A 21773-nucleotide genomic window follows, 5' to 3' on the forward strand; every position below is an offset into this window, starting at 1 on the left:
GTTTGAACTTGTTATCAGTATAAAAGACACCTGTCCACAACCTCAAACAGTCACACTCCAAACTCCACTATGGCCAAGACCAAAGAGCTGTCAAAGGACACCAGAAACAAAATTGTAGACCTGCACCAGGCTGGGGAAGACTGAATCTGCAATAGGTAAGCAGCTTGGTTTGAAGAAATCAACTGTGGGAGCAATTATTAGGAAATGGAAGACATACAAGACCACTGATAATCTCCCTCGATCTGGGGCTCCACGCAAGATCTCACCCCGTGGGGTCAAAATGATCACAAGAACGGTGAGCAAAAATCCCAGAACCACACGGGGGGACCTAGTGAATGACCTGCAGAGAGCTGGGACCAAAGTAACAAAGCCTACCATCAGTAACACACTACGCCGCCAGGGACTCAAATCCTGCAGTGCCAGACGTGTCACCCTGCTTAAGCCAGTACATGTCCAGGCCCGTCTGAAGTTTTCTAGAGTGCATTTGGATGATCCAGAAGAGGATTGGGAGAATGTCATATGGTCAGATGAAACCAAAATAGAACTTTTTGGTAAAAACTCAACTTGTCGTGTTTGGAGGACAAAGAATGCTGAGTTGCATCCAAAGAACACCATACCTACTGTGAAGCATGGGGGTGGAAACATCATGCTTTGGGGCTGTTTTTTCTGCAAAGGGACCAGGACGACTGATCCGTGTAAAGGAAAGAATGAATGGGGCCATGTATCGTGAGATTTTGAGTGAAAACCTCCTTCCATCAGCAAGGGCATTGAAGATTAAACGTGGCTGGGTCTTTCAGCATGACAATGATCCCAAACACACCGCCCGGGCAACGAAGGAGTGGCTTCGTAAGAAGCATTTCAAGGTCCTGGAGTGGCCTAGCCAGTCTCCAGATCTCAACCCCATAGAAAATATGTGGAGGGAGTTGAAAGTCTGTGTTGCCCAGCGACAGCCCCAAAACATCACTGCTCTAGAGGAGATCTGCATGGAGGAATGGGCCAAAATATCAGCAACAGTGTGTGAAAACCTTGTGAAGACTTACAGAAAACGTTTGAGCTGTGTCATTGCCAACAAAGGGTATATAACAAAGTATTGAGAAACTTTTGTTATTGACCAAATACTTATTTTCCACCATAATTTGCAAATAAATTCATTAAAAATCCTACAATGTGATTTTCTGGATTTTGTACCTATGATGAAAATTACAGGCCTCTCTCATCTTTTTAAGTGGGAGAACTTGCACAATTGGTGGCTGACTAAAAACTTTTTTTCCCCACTGTAGATATTCCATAAAAAATCAGCCGTTTCCAGCTACAATAGCCATTTACAACATTAACAATGTCTCCACTGTATTTCTGATCAATTTGATGTTTTTTAATGGTCAAAAAAATTGCTTTTCTTTCAAAAACAGGGACATTTCTAAGTGACCCCAAACTTTTGAACGGTAATGTAGGTGCTGGATTTTAGGCCGGTAGCAATCACCACAGGGTGTCCGTTCAGAACACAAGGTAGCAGTAGTTCCAGTTCAAGGGTTTAATGAGTCCCCTCTGACTTCAAAATGGCCTGAGTCGCTCCCCTCCTCAAGAAACCAACACTCATCTCTACAGACCAGTATCCCTTATTTATTTTCTTTCCAAAACACTTGAGTGTGCTGTCTCTGACCAACTCTCTTGCTATCTCTCTCAGAACGATCTTCTTGACCCTAACCATGCATGCTTCAAGACGGGTCACTCAACCGAGAATGCTCTTCTCTGTGTCATGGAGGCTCTCTGCACTGCCAAAGCTGACTCTCTCTAATCTGTTTTAATCCTCCTAGAACTATCCGCTGCCTTTGACAATGTGAACCATCAGATCCTCCTCTCTACCCTCTCAGGGCTGGGTGTCTCATACTCTGCACACTTTGGATTGCATCCTACCTGGCAGGCTGCTCCTATCTGTGTCTGCACCAGGTACTCTCATTACTGGTGCCCCCCAGGGCTCAGTTCTATGCCCTCTCCTCTTCTCGCGATACGCCAAGTCACTCAGCTCTGTCATATCCTCACATGGTCTCTCATATCATTGCTATGGGGATGACACTCAGCTACTTTTCTCCTTCCCCCCCTTCTGACACCTAGGTGGTGACATGCATCTCTACGTGCCTGGCAGACATCTCCACTTGGATGTCGGCCCACCACCTCAAGCTCAACCTCAACAAGACGGAGCTGCTCTTCCTTCCGGGAAGGCTTGCCCACTCCAAGACCTCTCCATCACGGTTGACAACTTTCACGGTGTCCCCCTCCCAGAGTGCAAAGAACCTTGGCGTGACTCTGGATAACACCCTGTCGTTCTCTGCAAACATGAAAGCAGTGACTCGCTCCTGCAGCTTCATGCGCTACAACATCCGTAGAGTACGACCCTACCTCACACAGGAAGCGGTGCAGGTCCTAATCCAGGCACTTGTCATCTCCCGTCTGGACTGCTGCAACTTGCTGTTGGCTGGGCTCCCTGCTTGTGCCATCAAACCCCCGCAACTTATTCAGAATGCTGCAGCCCGCCTTGTCTTCAGCCTTTCTGTGTTCTCCCATGTCACCCCGCTCCTCCGCACACTCCACTGGCTTCCATGGTACTTGCCTACGGAGCAGCAAGAGGAACTGCCCCTCCCTATCTTCAGGCTTCAAGTTCCCGCTCAGCCAAGTCTAAGCTCTTCTCTGTCTTGGCACCCCAATGGTGGAAGCAGCTTCACCCTGAAACTAGGACAGCAGAGTCCCTGCCCATCTTCGGAAACATCTGAAACCCTACCTCTTCAAAGAGTATCTTAATATTTCCACAGCACCCCACCTCGCACCACCTCCTCACCCCCCCCCCCCCCCCCCCGACTTGCCTAGTCAAATAAAGGTTAAATAAAAATAAAATAAATACATTACAAGTAATTTGTAGACTGCAAATTGACCGCAAGAAGCCCAAACAGATGTAATATTTGACTAAAACATAATAATTTCAAACCTTGCTTACATTTGTATACGATTACTGAGTATACCAAACATTAGAAAGAACTTCCTAATATTGAGTTTGCATGGGTCCCCCCCCTTTGCCCTCAGAACAGCCTCAATTCGTCGAGGCATGGACTCTACAAGTTGTCCAAATTCTTTCTCTATTATGCGTGGGAATACTTTGGAACCGATTTGCTAAATTAAAATCACTTGGAGCTGATTTGCTGCTGTTTTTACAGTCTTTTATGTCCAACAATACAAATAAAAAGTAAATACATGTTGTTGTTGTTTTTTGCTCAGAAAACTTAGGGAACCCTGATGTAGGGGCTCTAGTTTCAGGCATTTCTTTTACGCCTGCTACGTTTGTTTACGACAGGGTTTTCCTAAAGGAGATTACTGATTGGTCTTGTCACCTGTCAGACCAGAACACGTCACCGTCAACTTTAAAAACTGAGCCCAGTTGATTTGAGCACGCAGGCAAGAGTTATTTTGTGGGTCTCGCAATACTTGACTGAGTGCAGTTCAAACGTAGTTACTTGATTTCAACGTTTCTGTGAAAGGTATCAGCTAACAGAAAGTAAGTTGTCACAGTGACACGCCGTGCGAATTAGTTAGTCCGTCAGTCTAATTTCTGTTCGCTTGTTTGTTGTCCACTTTTAATTTATTTGTTGTGACTGTATCTGTGGGAATATTTAATCAGCGACAACATTATGTCAAATCTCCGGCCTAGACTTTGTGTTTTAGGAAAGGGGTCGAATGGCTACGGCTTTCATCTGCACGGTGAGAAAGGGAAAACCGGACAGTTTATCCGACTCGTAGAACCAGACTCTCCCGCCGCCACGGCCGGTCTCTTCGCCGGGGACCTACTGGCGTTCGTTAACGGGGACAGCGTGGAGACGGAGAGCCACCAGCAGGTCGTTGCCCGGATACGAGCCACAGTGGGCAGCCTCGAGCTGATCGTGGTTGACGCTGAGACGGCGGAGTTACTGAAGAAGCACAGCTTAAAGTGCCGTAAAGAGTATGTCACGGAGGGCATCCCGTTACCGGTCAACGAGTTGGACCATGGGGATGCAGCGAAAAGCAACGGGACCTCGAGAGAGACGACCCACACACCGGCAGAGAACGGAAACCTGTCCCTACAGAGGCTGAGTGTGAGCTCCCAGGTAAAAGGAACTTTAAGAACAGTTGTTCTATCTCCCTTAGGTTCATTTCTCGTAATATTACATTTTATGTAGGCAATTTTTAAAATTGTATTGCAATTTTCATAGGCCTATTCATAGGAACGATTGGAGAGCTGACCATGGGCAACCACTTGCTGTCAACACATTGAACTACAATAGCGATGTAGCCTACATCCTACCCTATTTCATTGTGAACTATATTTGAGCTACAGTGTTATGAATTTAGTGTGATTTCTACAGCACACATACCCTTTCTATCTAACATCCAACAGGTGCCTATACTTTACTTACACTAATGGTGTGACAAGGACAGACACTGATAGTGATGCATTCATAGATGCATCATCTTTTCTATCGAAACGTTATATAAAAGCTTTTAATCTCATATCAGAAGGCTATACAGAGGAAACTTAACCTCCCTGATATTTCCTTATCTGAGCTGGATTGTCTGGTTAAAAAGTCATGTGAAAATGGTCACCTTGGATGCGGTGAAAGCCAGGGGAGGTGAGGTGACAGACCTCAGTGGAATGCCACTGAAAAATTCTGTCTACCTGTTGAACAACAGGGGTAGAGTCATTGTGTTAAATGGGCCCCTATTGTCTTCTAAAGGCCCTGTTCAGGTTTGGCTTGTCAGACCAGATCTAGAACCATGGCCCTGATGTGTTCCAAGCACTCCTGATGTCATGTTCATGTCTTCTGTCAGGATTGTGACATGAGCTGTTTTATTAGCCTTCGGCTAAACAGTCAACACTTGAGATGCTCGTACAGTAGACCTATATCAGTTTTATGCCGTCTGGTATGCTGTCTATATCCAGGGTTTGTTGGTTCTGTGTCTGTCACTAGAAGCTAGGCCGTATTTGTAAGCTCCATATGTCGTGTTCCAGACATTTGCTGAGACTTGCTCTTCTCTCTTTTTATTGTACGTTTGTATTGTGTAGAGCATCAACATACCGATATGCTTACAGAGCTGTTATTCTGTTAGAGAACTGATCAGACCACATAACCATCATGTCCCTTAACAGGCCATAGAGCTAGAGACAACAGCGGTCTGCTTACTGTCCCAATAAGGGATGTGATCAGCACAACAACATAGGAAATAAGAGCCATATTCATAGTGTCTGAGTAGGAATGCTCATCTAGGATCAGCCCCCCCCACCAGTCCATGTCATCTTATTCAACATAATCTAAAAGGCAAAATGTATCTCAGATCAGCACTAGTACTTTGAGATGCTTTATGAATATGGGCCCAGCACAAAATGGCTACCAATCCATCTTAATGATCAGATCAATTTGTAAGCCAGAGAGCTCCTGGTTTTCCCAAGGTCGGAATATCAGGAATTCCTCATTAATCAGGGAAAAACTTTTGTCTCTGAGAAAGTGACAGCTGAGCTCTAACATACGGACTCCTCCCTGGCGCCATCCCTCCACCTTTCCACCCCTCTGTACCTCACCAGCATCATGCAGCGGGTTATGAAATGCTTTTTTTATGTGCTAATTCTTCCATGAGTGTGTAGGGGTCAGTCAGATAGGCAGAAGTTGTACAATGTCTTTATGTAACCGTGTTAGGCAGTGCAAGGTCTGCCCTCTGATTTATAGCCATTGTGCAACAGCCGCACAAATGGAAAATAGAAAATCAGATCACTCTCAGGCTTGCCTTGATGTGTAGCTAGTGTTTCCACTAAATCATAGTGTGCATCCCAAATGGCACACTATTCATGTAGGGATTAGTGTGCCATTTGGGACAAACACAAAAGTCTCCTAAATAGTGGGTCCCGACAAGGGCCTTGAGTTTTTCTTTACCACATGACCTGAACAGAACAAACTCTGGGCTCTGTAACTAGGAGTGTTTCCTGGTCTGGTCATCCTGATCGGTCAGATTCCGTCTCTGATGTGTTCCGACCATAGAGATGTATAGAGATCTCTACTTGGAAATAACCTGTTTTTGCATGGACATTGCCATTGAGGGCTTCCACAATTTAAAAGTAGTCAACTGGTTGGGGATTCCTATGGGTTGGGAGCGATCAGCCAATAATCAAAGCATTGTCTTCTTCAAATTGATTTGCCTAGTTTGTAAATGGCTTTAAGCTATATTACATTTAACATTTTAGTAATTTAGCAGATGCTCTTATTGAGAGTGACTTACAGTTAGTGCATTCATTTTAAGATAGCTAGGTGGGACAACCTCATATGTGACTCGTTTCAGGAAACTAGGCATATGTCGCAAGTCACTTCTTCACAGGAGAGGCATTTGAACTTAAACAGTTATTTTTTTTATTAAAATGTGTTTTTTGGCAGAAATGCCTTCTGGAACATGTGAACTTTCATGTGCCTTAATAACAAACGTGTATGCCATCTGTAAATACAAATAAAAAGGTTAAATTACGAGCCTAGTTGTTTTAGCCATGGAAAAAGACAGGAACCTTCCCGCTAGCCATGATTGGCTGAGATTATGGATGAGCTGGACATGCCGAGAGATGTGTTCAGATTGGTCTGCCAATAAAGCATGCGTCTGTCTATAACATGAGCTGCTCAGTATGTGTAGGTAATCCTTTCTAACGCTGCTTTTTTGGAAGATATCATGAAGAACTGCAAAAGTGTTGCTAATGCTCTCCACTTTCTGGAGAACAGATTTTTGAAATCAGTGGAAGCAGAGTATGATAGCTAAGGAAATTGAGAAAATTCTGGCGTTTTATATGCAGAGGGAGTCGAAAAGGGAACACACAGAAAGCTATTGTATAAAACACCTGTCTCCGGATTACATATTCAAACTAAGGGCAACCATGGCATCCATGACAGAGGGAAAAGCGTTCATCCATGTATACGAGTAAGAGTTTAGCTTGCTACATTTTCAGATATTATACATTTCTAATTTTGTCAGTCATTTTCATTGCAAGTTAAAGTGTACTGTTAGATAGCTAGCTAATGTTAGCTGGCTGGCTCGGTAGGTAACGTTACGTGTATGATCTGTGTAGTAATATTATTTGTATCTCAGAAAGCCATTTGCATTGCTAGTTATAGCCTAATGCTAGCTAGCTAACATTGAACCTAGTTGGTTAGCTTTAGTTACCTGCAGATTCATGCATGGTAGTAACATTATGAGTTGGGATTATGGTTCGTTGTTTAGCTAGCTAGCTAGCTAGCTACATGTCTAAACAAGAGTCCACTATGCAAGTAACCATTTCATTGTACCGTTTACACCTGTATCCTGTGCATGTGACAAACTTAGATTTTATTTGATATAGTGTGTACCAGAGACGGTAATGTGAAGAACAACATGCACCAAAGTCTAATTAGGATATAACGTTAGGCCAACGAGACGGTGTCCAAGTAAAACAATTATCCGGTAGAATGCCCTGCTTTTTATTTAGTCACACAACAGTAAGCTATTTTCTCTAATTAACTTGTAATTAATGATCTTGTTGTGAGTTTATTTTCCTGTAATAATGAATACAAATTAGCTGAAGTTAAGACGTCAGCTATGATATGGTCATTATTTGAACTGGCTAGCCAGCTAACTTAATGTTAGCTAACAAGCTAGAACAAACCAGAACATTGTTTAGAAAGTTGCTTTTAGTTGCCTGGTTTGCTAGATTGACATATACTAAATTCATTTTTAAACGGATGGGTTTATTGGTGTTAAAATACACCAGTTATGCTGTTTTGGACCACCAGGCTGCTGATGTCATGCAGCCTGTCGATTTTTGTGTTTATACTTTTTCATAACGACAAGTTTGATGTTGGACGACAACAGAATGTTCATGATGTCACTGCGACAACTGTCTACAGACATGTCGAAAGAAGTAGTATAAACCAGCCTTTAGTCTTTAGGACACTACCGTACTCACTCTGTTTAGCACATGGCCTCACATGTGAATCCTTAAAGAGATGGGTGGGGCTAAGGCTTAAGAGGGTGTGAATGATGCTGAATGGGTGTAGACAAAGAAGAGCTCTCCAGTAGGTGTACCAAAACATTCAAGGGCCATTTTCTCAAAAGTGAGGTTACAAGTTTATCAACTTTCAAAGCAGAATTACTTTCCCGTTGTTTATCAGCTGTAGTGTATAATATACAATTTTCTAGCTCTGAGTCTCTACTTTTATCCAATATAAAAATTAAAATCTATTTTTGCTACGTAAGATCGAGCTGGTCGGTCACATCACAGTCCTAGTAATTACATTTTTCCTCAATAAAGTAGCTATCAGCAAAGTCCGAGCTAGTAAGGGGGGACAAAAAGTCAAGTGGTAGTATTAGTTCATGTTTTTTGTTGTCGTTTTTTGGGGGGTCGGGGTGAGGAGGGGGTGCGAGGGGTGTGTGCTATGGGATTATTTAAGATATTATTTGAAGAGGTAGGGTTTCAGTTTTTGGAAGATGGGCAGGGAGCTGTCCTAGCTTCAGGGGGACGCTGGTTCCACCATTGAGGTGCCAGGACAGGAAAGAGCTTGGACTGGGCTGAGCGGGAGCTGCACTCCTGTAGGGGTTGGAGGGCCTAGAGATCAGAGGTGGCACAACGGAGTACTTGGATTGGGGTGTAGGGTTTGAGCATAGCCTGAAGGTAGGGAGGGGTAGTTCCTCTTGGTGCTCCATAGGCAAGTACCATGGTCTTGTAGGGGATGCGAGCTTCGACTGGAAGCCAGTGGAGTGTGCGGAGGAGCGGGGTGACGTGGGAGAACTTGGGAAGGTGTAACACCAGGCGGGCTGCAACATTCTGGATAAATTGCAGGGGATTAATGGTACAAGTGGGGAGCCCAGCCAACAGCGAATTGCAGTAGTCCAGACGGGAGATGACAAGTGCTTGGATTAGGACCTGCGCAGCTTCCTGTATGAGGTAGGGTCGTACTTTACAGATGTTGTAGGACATGAACCTGCAGGAGTGAGTCACTGCTTTGATGTTAGCAGAGAACGATAGGGTGTTGTCCGGGGTCACGCCAAGGTTCTTTGCACTCTGGGAGGGGGACACCGTTGAGTTGTCAACCATGATAGAAAGGTCTTGGAGCGGGCAGGTCTTCCTGGGGGAAAAGCAGCTTCGTCTTGTTGAGCTTGAGATGGTGGACCGACATCCAAGCTGAGATATCTGCCAGGCACGCAGAGATGTGTGTGGCCACCTGGGTATCAGAAGAAGAAAAGTAGTTGAGTGTCATCTGCATAGCAATGATAGCAGAGACCATGTGAGGACATGACGGAGCTGAGTGACTTGGTGTATAGAGCGAAGAAGAGAGGGCCTAGAACCGAGCCCTGGGGGACACCAGTAATGAGAGTATGTGGTGCAGACACAGATCCTCTCCTCGTCACCTGGTAGGAGTGGCCTGCCAGGTAGGATGCAATCCAAGAGTGTGCAGAGCCTGAGATGCCCAGCCCTAAGTGGGTGGAGAGGAGGATCTGATGATTCAGTGTCGAAGGCAGCGGATAGATCTAGGAGGATGAGAACAGAGGAGAGAGAATCCACTTTGTCAGTGTGGAGAGCATCCGTGACACAGAGATGAGAAGTCTTGGGTTGAGTGACCCGTCTTGAAGCCTGACTGGTTAGGGTCAAGAAGATCGTTCTGAGAGAGATGGCGAGAGAGTTGGTCAGAGACCGCACGCTCAAGTGTTTTGGAAATAAAAGAAAGAAGGGAGACCTGTTTGTAGTTTTTCACGTCAGAGGAGTCGAGTGTTGGTTTCTTGAGGAGGGGAGCGACTCGGGCCATTTTGAAGTCAGAGGGGACATAGCCACTGGTCAGGGATGAGTTGAGGGAAGTGAGGAATGTGAGAAGGTCTCTGGAGGGGATGGGGTCAAGCGGGCAGGTTGTCGGGTGGCCCGACCTCACTAGTTGCAGGATTTCATCTGGAGAAAGAGGTCAAGTGTGAGTGGGACCAGTGGACTCAATAGGGTGAGTGAATGAGAAGCGGATGTTGTTAACCTTCTTTTCAAAGTGGTTGACAAAGTCGTCCGCACAGAGGGAGGGGGAGAAGGGTTAGAGGCAGAAGCTTGACATTTAGGGTGATTTTAAAAAGTGGCTTTAGCAGCTGATACAGAGGAAGAGAAGGTAGAGAGTAGGGAGTGAAAGGATGATGGGTCCTCCGCAATGAGTCACTCAGCCACAGAGCAGGAGGAGAGGGTCGAGCCGGCCGGGAGGAAAGGGAGGAGATTGGGGTCAAAGAGGCAGAATCAGGAGACTGGAAGGAGAAGTGTTTAGCAGAAGGGAGAGATGATTGGAGAGAGTAGTGGGAGAGAGAGAACGAAGATTGCGACGGCGCATTACCATCTGGGTAGGAGCTGAGTGGCTAGGGTTGGAGGAGAGGGAGACAGAAAAGGAAACAAAGTACTGACCAGAGACCTGGAGGGGGTAGCTTAGTGGGTAAGAGCGTTGTGCCAGTAACCGAAAGGTCGCTGGTTCTAATCCCCGAGCCGACTAGGTGAAAAATCTGTCGATGTGCCCTTGAGCAAGGCACTTAACCCTAATTGCTCCTGTAAGTCGCTCTGGATAAGAGCGTCTGCTAAATGACTGTAAATGTAAATGTAAAATGGTTGCAGTGAGGTTAGTTGGCGAACAGCCTCTAGTAAAGATGAGGTCAAGCGTATTGCCTGCCTTGTGAGTGGGAGGGGACTGGGACTGGGAAAGGGTGAGGTCAAAAGAGGCAAGGAGGGGAAAGGGAGTTTGAAAGAAATGAATCGAAGGCAGACATCGGGAGGTTGACGTCGCCAAGTACAAAGAGTGGTGAGCCATCATCAGCAAATGAGCTCTCTAAGGGCACCTGGTGGGTGACCGATGACAATAATGTTAAGCTTGAGTGGACAAGTGACAGTGACGGCATGGAATTCAAATGAGGAGATGGACAGGTGATTGAGGGAGAAAAGAGAATCAACACAGGAAAAATGAGTAGCCCTGTGCCACCGCGACTACCAGATGCTCTCGGACTTTGAGAGAAAATATAGTCAGATGAAGAGAGAGTAGCAGTGTTCTCTAGGGTGATCCATGTCTCTGTCAGGGCGAAAAAGTCAAGGGACTGAAGGGCAGCATAGTCTGAAATGAACTTGGCGTTCTGGACCGCAGATCGGCAGTTCCAAACGCTGCCAGTGACCAGGAATTCCACATGAGTTGTGCGCAGGGTACACTATCACCGCCATCTAGTGGCCACTAAGTAAATTACACAATATTTGGTTAAAACCCCAACATTGCAGGTGGCGGAACGTCGGCAATATTAGCTTTACACTTTTTTCAAATATCAAAAGAAGAAGAAAATAGCCTCAATGGCACAGATACAAAGTTGAGACCTCTTTCTATATCTATGATTCTGACCTTAAGTCGATCCATGTTGTCTGCCCTAAATTGCACCCTATTCCCTACCACCGTTTCGCTTTCTGGTCAAAAGTAGGGTGCTATGGAGGGAATAGGGTGCCATTTGGGACACTGCTACCTTTCACTAATCTTCTGGGATCAAGTGACCGGAGGCCCAGAAAGGCCTTCGCTCTCTAAAGGTGCTGCTAGCCCCTTGCAATCCTCCCTGATGGGACACTTGACAGGACCTGGCTGATACTGGTCTAATATGGTGTGCATCCCAAATGGCACCCTATTCCCTACAATAGTGCACTACTTTTGACCAGATCCCTATGGTCCCTAGTCAAAAGTAGTACATTCAATTGGGAATAGGTAGCAATTTGGGACACAACCGATGAGTGTGTTTAACAATGATGTCAAGTTTACTGCATGGAAATTATGACTAATAATAACTGGCACCTTGGAGGACCGTCTCTGTCTCTTGGTTTCTCTGGAGACCCCAGAGGAGCGGAATGAGGCCTTATCTGTGGTGTTTTGTTTGGGGATAAAAGGAGGGAAGAGGAGAAAGAGGGGGACTGGGCCAGAGAGGAAAGAGGAGAGGACTCATGCCTTTCTAAGGACCTAAGACTGACCCTGAAATACCCCTTTCTCACCACACACTCAATAGGGTCTCGTACTCAATTGTGTGTGTGTGCGAGCCTGAGGGATTAAACCGCATTTAGTCTTTGAAAGAAAAAAACGTCTAAGACCGACGCTCATTAGTTCTAGTAAGATGAAGAAAGACCCTCAAAGGCAGAATGTTACACTCGGAGAGCTGCTAAGATGGAATGACCATTACATAACCAAGCAGTGATGACGGTGACACAGCCTTCCATTTGAGATGCAGACGCAGTATCTACTGGCTATGGTGGCTCTGGAGGACCTTAGACATCAGACTTCAGACAGGTGGACACTGAGTGTGTGCTAACTAACTGCGTTGTTGGTCAGTCTGAGGTAGCATCCCAAATGGCACCCTATTTCCTATTTAGTGTACTACTTTTGACCAGGGCCGATAGGGTTGTAGTCAATCGTAGTACACAATGGAAATAGGGAGTCATTTGGGGTTGGGTGATGTCAACCTTTTTCCTATTGTGATTATGTACTCATAAAACATTGGGATATACGATGGTATTGCCCCCTATTGAGCTATAGCGCGAAATCACATGCTACAACTGGACGAATCATAACGAAAGATTATGTTGTTGAAAGCCTGTGCAGTGGCTTAGTGCAGGTAAATCTTTTCTAATATTCAATATGCACTCTTAGAAAAAAAGGTGCTACATAGAACCGTATAGGGTTCTTCGGTTTGCCCCCTGTGCAGAGAGTTTTACCTAGAACACTGTCAGAGGAGGCTGGTGGGAGGAGCTATAGGAGGACAGGCTCATTGTAATGGCTTGATATTAGCCTTTAAGATCAAACTCTTTATGACAATACATTACATATCATAAGGCCTTTCTTTGATGGCCAAGTTATACCCTAACAGTGGCGTTAGGAAACTATTGGTTTACAGGCCACATCAGGCCTGCAAGTCACATTATGCTGGCTTGCAAAGTGATGTGTAATTTCCAGAGTGAGGATATCCAACAATTGGAACTTTTAATCACCCATAACCTGCATTCAGAATGACTGCCAGGCTAGTGCAGATTGATTAATGGGACTACCTAAATCATCTAAACTGGAATTTTGTTTCTGGTGTCCTTTGACAGCTCTTTGGTCTTGGCCATAGTGGAGTTTGGAGTGTGACTGTTTGAGGTTGTGGACAGGTGTCTTTTATACTGATAACAAGTTCAAACAGGTGTCATTAATACAGGTGACGAGTGGAGGACAGAGGAGCCTCTTAAAGAAGAAGTTACAGGTCTGTGAGAGCCAGAAATCTTGCTTGTTTGTAGGTGACCAAATACTTATTTTCCACCATAATTTGCAAATAAATTCATTAAAAATCCTACAATGTGATTTTCTGGATTTTTTTTCCTCAATTTGTCTGTCATAGTTGACATGTACCTATGATGAAAATTACAGGCCTCTCTCATATTTTTAAGTGGGAGAACATGCACAATTGGTGGCTGACTAAATACTTTTTTCCCCCACTGTACATATGAGATGAGTAGTGCAAGATATGTAAACATTATTAAAGTGACTAGTGTTCCATTTCTTAAAGTGGCCAGTGATTTCAATAGGCAGCAGCAGCCTCTAATGTGCTAGTGATGGCTAGTTAACAGTCTGATGGCCTTGAGATAGAAGCTGTTTTTCATTATCTCTGTCCCAGCTTTGATGCACCTGTACTGACCTCGCCTTCTGGATGATAGCGGGGTGAACAGGCAGTGGCTCGGGTGGTTGATGTCCTTGATGATCTTTTTGGCCTTCCTGTGACATCGGGTGCTGTAGGTGTCTTGGAGCGCGGGTAGTTGCCCCCGGTAATGCGTTCGGCAGACCGCACCACCCTCTGGAGAGCCCTGCAGTTGCCGTACCAGCCGGTGATACAGCCCGACAGGATGCTCTCAATTGTGTATCTGTAAAAGTTTGAGGGTTTTAGGTGCCAAGCCAAATTTCTTCAGCCTCCTGAGGTTGAAGAGGCTCTGTTGCACATTCTTCGCCACTGCTAAAACGGGTGGACCATTTCAGTTTGTCAGTGATTTGTACGCCAAGGAACTTGAAGCTTTCCACATTCTCCACTGCGGTCCCGTCGATGTGGATAGGGGAGTGCACCCTCTGCTGTTTCCTGAAGTCCACGATCATCTGTTTTGTTGACGTTGAGTGAGAGGTTATTTTGCTGGCACCACTCCCAGAGCCCTCACCACCTCCCTGTAGGCGGTCTCGTCATTGTTGCTAATCAAGCCTACTACTGTTGTGTCGTCTGCAAACTTGATGATTGAGTTGGAGGCATGCTTGGCCACGCAGTCATGGGTGAACAGGGAGTACAGGAGGGGGCTGAGCACGCACCCTTGTGGGGCCCCAGTGTTGAGGATCAGCGAAGTGGAGATGTTGTTTCCTACCTTCACCACCTGGGGGCGGCCCGTCAGGAAGTCCAGGACCCAGTTGCACAGGGCGGGGTTCAGACCCAGGGCCTCGAGCTTAATGATGAGCTTGGAGGGTACTATGGTGTTGAAGGCTGAGCTGTAGTCAATGAACAGCATTCTTACATAGGTATTCCTCTTGTCCTGATGGGATAGGGCAGTGTGATGGCGATTGCATCGTCTGTGGATCTTTTGGGGCGGTAAGCAAATTGAAGTGGGTCTACTAGGGTGACAGGTAAGGTAGAGGTGATATGATCCTTGACTAGTCTCTCAAAGCACTTCATGATGACAGAGGTGAGTGCTACGGGGCGATAGTTATTTAGTTCAGTTACCTTTGCTTTCTTGGGTACAGGAACAATTGTGGCCTTCTTGAAGCATGTGGGAACAGCAGACTGGGAAAGGGAGATAATAATGGGCATGGTTTTGAGTGTTTCTACTCTACACAGAGTAAAAATCACACCATCACACTTGGTTATTAACACCAACACTGGGGTTATTTTACACCACTGTGTGTTAAGTTTATTATTATATATATATTTTTAACTTTACCCCCCTTTTCTCCACAATTGGTAGTTACGATCTTGTCTCATCGCTGCAACTCCCCTACGGACAAGGGAGAGGCGAAGGTCGAGAGCAATGCGTCCTCCGAAACACGACCCTGCCGTACTGCTTCTTGACACTCTCTCTCACTCTCTTAACACTGAAGCCAGCCACACCAATGTGTCTGAGGAAACACCGTCCAACTGACGACCGAAGTCAGCTTGCAGGCGTCCGGCCAGCCATAAGGAGTCGCTAGAGCACGATGGGACAAGGAAATCCAAGCCGGCCAAACCCTCCCCTAACCGGGACGACGCTGGGCCAGTTGTGCTCCGCCCCATGGGTCTCCCGGTCACGGCCGGCTGTGACACAGCCTGGGATCGAACCCGAGGCTGTAGTGGCGCCTCAGCACTGCGATGCAGTGCCTTAGACCGTTGCGCCACTCGGGAGGGCCACTGAGTGTTAAGTTAAATTAACTCCTGAATCAACACTAGGTAAAACTGGTTGCTGTGTACCAAACAGTATACCGCTGGTTCACTCAGACACCCTTCTATTCTCTTACTCTATGCACCATAAATTCACAGAAAATACTAATTTGAAAGACGGACATCATGGCAAACGTATACGTAAAATGATTCATAGAGTACCAGATACATGCACAAATATTTCCATATAGGTACAGTTTTTAAAACATTCTGACACCTACACTACCAGTCAAAGGGTTTTTCTTTATTTTTACTATTTTTTACATTGTAGAATAATAGTGAAGATATCAAAACTATGAAATAACACATGGAATCATGTAGTAACCAAAAAAGTGTTAAAAATATATATTTCAGATTCTTCAAATAGGCACCCTTTGACTTGATGTCAGCTTTGCACACTTTTGGCATTTTTTCAACCAGCTTCATGAGGTAGTCACCTGGAATGCATTTCAATTAACAGGTGTGCCTTCTTAAAAGTTCATTTGTGGAATGTCTTTCCTTCTTAATGCGTTTGAGCCAATCAGTTGTGTTGTGACAAGGTGGGGGGTATACAGAAGATGGCCCTATTTGGTAAAAGACCAAGTCCATATTATGGCAAGAACAGCTCAAATAAGCAAAGAGAAACGACAGTCCATCATTACTTTTAAGGCATGAAGGTCAGTCAATACAGAACATTTCAAGAACTTTGAAAGTTTCTTTGAGTGCAGTCGCAAAAACCATCAAGACCTATGATGAAACTGGCTCTCATGAGGACCACCACAGGAATGGAAGACCCAGAGGTACCTCTGCTGCAGAGGATAAGTTCATTAGAGTTACCAGCCTCCAAATAAATGCTTCAAAGAGTTCAAATCACAGACACATCTCAACATCAACTGTTCAGAGGGGACTGTGTGAATCAGGCCTTCATGGTCGAATTGCTGCAAAGAAACCACTACTAAAAGAAACCAAGAAGAAAAGACCTGCTTGGCCCAAGAAACACGAGCAATGGACATTAGACCGGTGGAAATGTATCCTTTGGTCTGGAGTCCAAATCTGAGATTTTTGGTTCCAACCGCTGAGTCTTTGTGAGACACGGTGTGGGTGAACGGATGATCTCCGCATGTGTAGTTCCCACCGTAAAGCATGGAGGAGGAGGTGTTATTGTGTTGGGGTGCTTTACTGGTGACCAAGCTTCAAGGCACACTTAACCAGCATGACTACCACAGCATTCTGCAGAGATACGCCATCCCATCTGGTTTGGGTTTAGTGGGACTATTATTTGTTTTTCAACAGGACAATGACCCCAACACACCTCCAGGCTGTGTAAGGGCTATTTTACCAAGAAGGAGAGTGATGGAGTGCTGCATCAGATGACCTGGCCTCCACAATCCCCTGACCTCAACCCAATTGGGATGGTTTGGGATAAGTCGGACCGCAGAGTGAAGGAAAAGCAGCCAACAAGTGCTAAGCATACAGTGGGGAAAAAAAGTATTTAGTCAGCCACCAATTGTGCAAGTTCTCCCACGTAAAAAGATGAGAGGCCTGTAATTTTCATCATAGCTACACGTCAACTATGACAGACAAATTGAGGAAAAATATAATCACATTGTAGGATTTTTAATGAATTTATTTGCAAATTATGGTGGAAAATAAGTATTTGGTCACCTACAAACAAGCAAGATTTCTGGCTCTCACAGACCTGTAACTTCTTCTTTAAGAGGCTCCTCTGTCCTCCACTCGTTACCTGTATTAATGGCACCTGTTTGAACTTGTTATCAGTATAAAAGACACCTGTCCACAACCTCAAACAGTCACACTCCAAACTCCACTATGGCCAAGACCAAAGAGCTGTCAAAGGACACCAGAAACAAAATTGTAGACCTGCACCAGGCTGGGAAGACTGAATCTGCAATAGGTAAGCAGCTTGGTTTGAAGAAATCAACTGTGGGAGCAATTATTAGGAAATGGAAGACATACAAGACCACTGATAATCTACCTCGATCTGGGGCTCCACGCAAGATCTCACCCCGTGGGGTCAAAATGATCACAAGAACGGTGAGCAAAAATCCCAGAACCACACGGGGGGACCTAGTGAATGACCTGCAGAGAGCTGGGACCAAAGTAAAAGCCTACCATCAGTAACACACTACGCCGCCAGGGACTCAAATCCTGCAGTGCCAGACGTGTCCCCCTGCTTAAGCCAGTACATGTCTGAAGTTTGCTAGAGTGCATTTGGATTATCCAGAAGAGGATTGGGAGAATGTCATATGGTCAGATGAAAACAAAATATAACTTTTTGGTAAAATCTCAACTCGTCGTGTTTGGAGGACAAAGAATGCTGAGTTGCATCCAAAGAACACCATACCTACTGTGAAGCATGGGGGTGGAAACATCATGCTTTGGGGCTGTTTTTCTGCAAAGGGACCAGGACGACTGATCCGTGTAAAGGAAAGAATGAATGGGGCCATGTATCGTGAGATTTTTAGTGAAAACCTCCTTCCATCAGCAAGGGCATTGAAGATGAAACGTGGCTGGGTCTTTCAGCATGACAATGATCCCAAACACACCGCCCGGGCAACGAAGGAGTGGCTTCGTAAGAAGCATTTCAAGGTCCTGGAGTGGCCTAGCCAGTCTCCAGATCTCAACCCCATAGAAAATCTTTGGAGGGAGTTGAAAGTCCGTGTTGCCCAGCGACAGTCCCAAAACATCACTGCTCTAGAGGAGATCTGCATGGAGGAATGGGCCAAAATACCAGCAACAGTGTGTGAAAACCTTGTGAAGACTTACAGAAAACGTTTGACCTGTGTCATTGCCAACAAAGGGTATATAACAAAGTATTGAGAAACTTTTGTTATTGACCAAATACTTATTTTCCACCATAATTTGCAAATAAATTCATTAAAAATCCTACAATGTGATTTTCTCATTTTGTCTGTCATAGTTGACGTGTACCTATGATGAAAATTACAGGCCTCTCATCTTTTTAAGTGGGAGAACTTGCACAATTGGTGGCTGACTAAATACTTTTTTTCCCCACTGTATGTGGGAACTCCTTCAAGACTATTGGAAAAGCATTCCAGGTGAAGCTGGTTGAGAGAATGCCAAGTGTGCAAAGCTGTCATCAAGGCAAAGGGTGGCTATTTGAAGAATCTCAAATATAAAATATATTTTGATTTTAACACTTTTTTGGATACTACATGATTCCAAATGTGTTATTTCATAGTTTTGATGTCTTCACTATTATTCTACAATGTAGAAAATAGTAAAAATAAAGAAAAACCCTTGAGTGAGTAGGTGTGTCCAAACTTTTGACTGGTACTGTATATACAGTTGAAGTCGGAAATTTACATAGACTTGGAGTCATTAACTCGTTTTTCAACCACTCCACAAATTTCTTGTTAACAAACTATAGTTTTGGCAAGTCGGTTAGGACATCTACTTTGTGCATGACACAAGTCATATTTCCAACAATTGTTTAAACAGATTACTTCACTGTATCACAATTCCAGTGGGTCAGAAGTTTACATACACTAAGTTGACTGTGCCTTTTAAACAGCTTGGAAAATTCCAGAAAATGATGTCAATGCTTTAGAAGCTTCTGATAGGCTAATTGACATCATTTGAGTCAATTGGAGGTTTACCTGTGGATGTATTTCAAGGCCTACCTTCAAACTCAGTGCCTCTTTGCTTGACATCATGGGAAAATCAAAATAAATCAGCCAAGACCTCAGAATGATGATGATGGTTCATCATTTGGAGCAATTTCCAGACGCCTGAAGGTACCACGTTCATCTGTACAAACAATAGTACGCAAGTATAAACACCATGGGACCACGCAGCCGTCATACCACTCAGGAAAGGGATGCGTTCTGTCTCCTAGAGATGAACGTACTTTGGTGCGAAAAGTGCAAATCAACCCCAGAACAACAGCAACAGGACCTTGTGAAGATGCTGGAGGAAACAGGTACAAAAGTATCAATATCCACATTAAAACAAGTCCTATATCGACACAACCTGAAAAGCTGCTCAGCAAGGAAGAAGCCACTGCTCCAAAACCGCCATAAAAAAGCCAGACTACAGTTTGCAACTGCACATAGGGACAAAGATCGTACTTTTTGGAGAAATGTCCTCTGGTCTGATGAAACAAAAATAGAACTGTTTGGCCATAATGACAATTGTTATGTTTGGAGGAAAAAGGGGGTGCTTGAAAGCCGAAGAACACCATCCCAACCGTGAAGCACGGGGGTGGCAGCATCATGCTGTGGGGATGCTTTTCTGCAAAGGGGACAGGACGACTGCACCGTATTGAGGGGAGGATGCATGGGGCCATGTATCGTGAGATCTTGGCCAACAACCTCCTTCCCTCAGTAAGAGCATTGAAGATGGGTCGTGGCTGGGTCTTCCAGCATGACAACGACCCGAAACACACAGCCAGGGCAACTAAGGAGTGGCTCCGTAAGAAGCATCTCAAGGTCCTGGAGTGGCCTAGCCAGTCTCCAGACCTGAACCCAATAGAAAATCTTTGGAGGGAGCTGAAAGTCCGTATTGCCCAGCGACAGCCCCGAAACCTGAAGGATCTGGAGAAGGTCTGAATAAAGGAGTGGGCCAAAATCCCTGCTGCAGTGTGTGCAAACCTGGTCAAGACCTACAGGAAACGTATGATCTCTGTAATTGCAAACAAAGGTTTCTGTACCAAATATTAAGTTCTGCTTTTCTGATGTATCAAATACTTATGTCATGCAATAAAATGCTAATTAATTACTTACAAATCATACAATGTGATTTTCTGGATTTTTGTTTTAGATTCCGTCTCTCACAGTTGAAGTGTACCTATGATAACTACAGACCTCTACATGCTTTGTAAGTAGGAAAACCTGCAAAATCGTCAGTGTATCAAATACTTGTTCTCCCCACTGTATATTGAAGCAACATCCCAAGACATCAGTCAGGAAGTTAAAGCTTGGTCGCAAATGGGTCTTCCAAATGGACAATGACCCCAAGCATATTTCCAAAGTTGTGGCAAAATGGCTTAAGGACAATAAAGTCAAGGAATTGGAGTGGCCATCACAAAGCCATGACCTCAATCCTATAGAAAATGTGTGGGCAGAACTGAAAGAGCGTGTGCGAGCAAGGAGGCCTACAAACCTGACTTAGTTACACCAGCTCTGTCAGGAGGAATGGGCCAAAATTTACCCAACTTATTGTGGAAGGCTACCCAAAACGTTTGACCCAAGTTAAACCATTTAAAGGCAATGCTACCAAATACTAATTGAGTGTATGTAAACTTTTGACCCACTGGGAATGTGATGAAAGAAATAAAAGCTGAAATAAGTAATTCTCTCTACTATTATTCTGACATTTCACATTCTTAAAATAAAGTGGTGATCCTAACTTTCCTAAGACAGGGAATTTTTACTAGGATTAAATATCAGGAATTGTGAAAAACTGAGTTTAAATGTATTTGGCTAAGGTGTATGTAAACTTCCGACTTCAACTGTGTGTATAAAGACAGTAAGTTGATAATGAGCCATCTAGCTTCCGGTGTTTGAGGTTTAGGGTGGAGCCGCATCATCAGTCTATCTGAGAGAAAAATAAATAAAAAACACTTCCTGTGTGTTCTGAGACTGTTGCCATGGCGCCAGGCCAGAGCAGGAAACCGGAAAGAAAAGACTGGCTGTCTCACTCAATGTTTGTTCTGCTGGTTGATTGATGATAGTTGTAACAATATCTCTGTGTGGGTAAGCAGATCAGATTGTCATACATGAGTTCCACCAAAGGAAGAGAAAGGAAGATGGTTCATGGTAAAAAACTGAAACCTTAAAGGAAGATTAAAGTTCATATTGTGTCTATCATATAGTACAACATGTGTGTGTGTATATGGGGTTAGTTCTGAAAAGCCTGCTTCTCTTGTAAACTTCTGACTTGGTTTCAGAGAGGGAGACTAATGTGATGTAAGAGGCATGGTAATGTTGTGGTCATGACATGTAGCTCTAACAGGCTGTTCCTGTTTGCAGTCGCTTTGACTGGAGCACAGGTGAAAGGCCTTGCTATAGCTAGCAGCACAGTGTTGCTCTGTTCAGATTCATTCAAACATGAGCCCATGCCCACTTAGATGGCCTGCTCTACGTAAGATCTAAAACGATGGGAGAGACACACCCCCAGTCCTCATTTTACATTTTAGTCATTTAGCAGACACTCTTATCCAGAGCGACTTACAGTTAGTAAGTGCATACATTTTCATACTGGCCCCCCGTGGGAAATGAACCCACAACCCTGGCGTTGCAAGCGCCATGCTCTACCAACTGAGCTACAGGGGA

At 44.7% G+C, this 21773-nt stretch overlaps 1 protein-coding gene across 1 annotated transcript in view; it reads left to right on the plus strand.

Annotated features, from left to right (window-relative positions):
• The first annotated feature begins 3421 nt into the window (after positions 1 to 3421).
• LOC121575614 (Na(+)/H(+) exchange regulatory cofactor NHE-RF1) overlaps positions 3422 to 21773 on the plus strand; it is a 39721-nt gene continuing 21369 nt past the window's right edge. The window contains exon 1 of the mRNA XM_041888831.2: positions 3422 to 4130. Coding sequence (XP_041744765.1) covers positions 3678 to 4130 — 453 coding nt within the window. The 5' untranslated portion in view covers positions 3422 to 3677. The remainder of the gene's footprint in view (positions 4131 to 21773) is intronic.

The sequence above is a fragment of the Coregonus clupeaformis genome, chromosome 1 (genome assembly GCF_020615455.1).
Source record: "Coregonus clupeaformis isolate EN_2021a chromosome 1, ASM2061545v1, whole genome shotgun sequence".
In the NCBI taxonomy this organism is placed as follows: domain Eukaryota; kingdom Metazoa; phylum Chordata; class Actinopteri; order Salmoniformes; family Salmonidae; genus Coregonus; species Coregonus clupeaformis.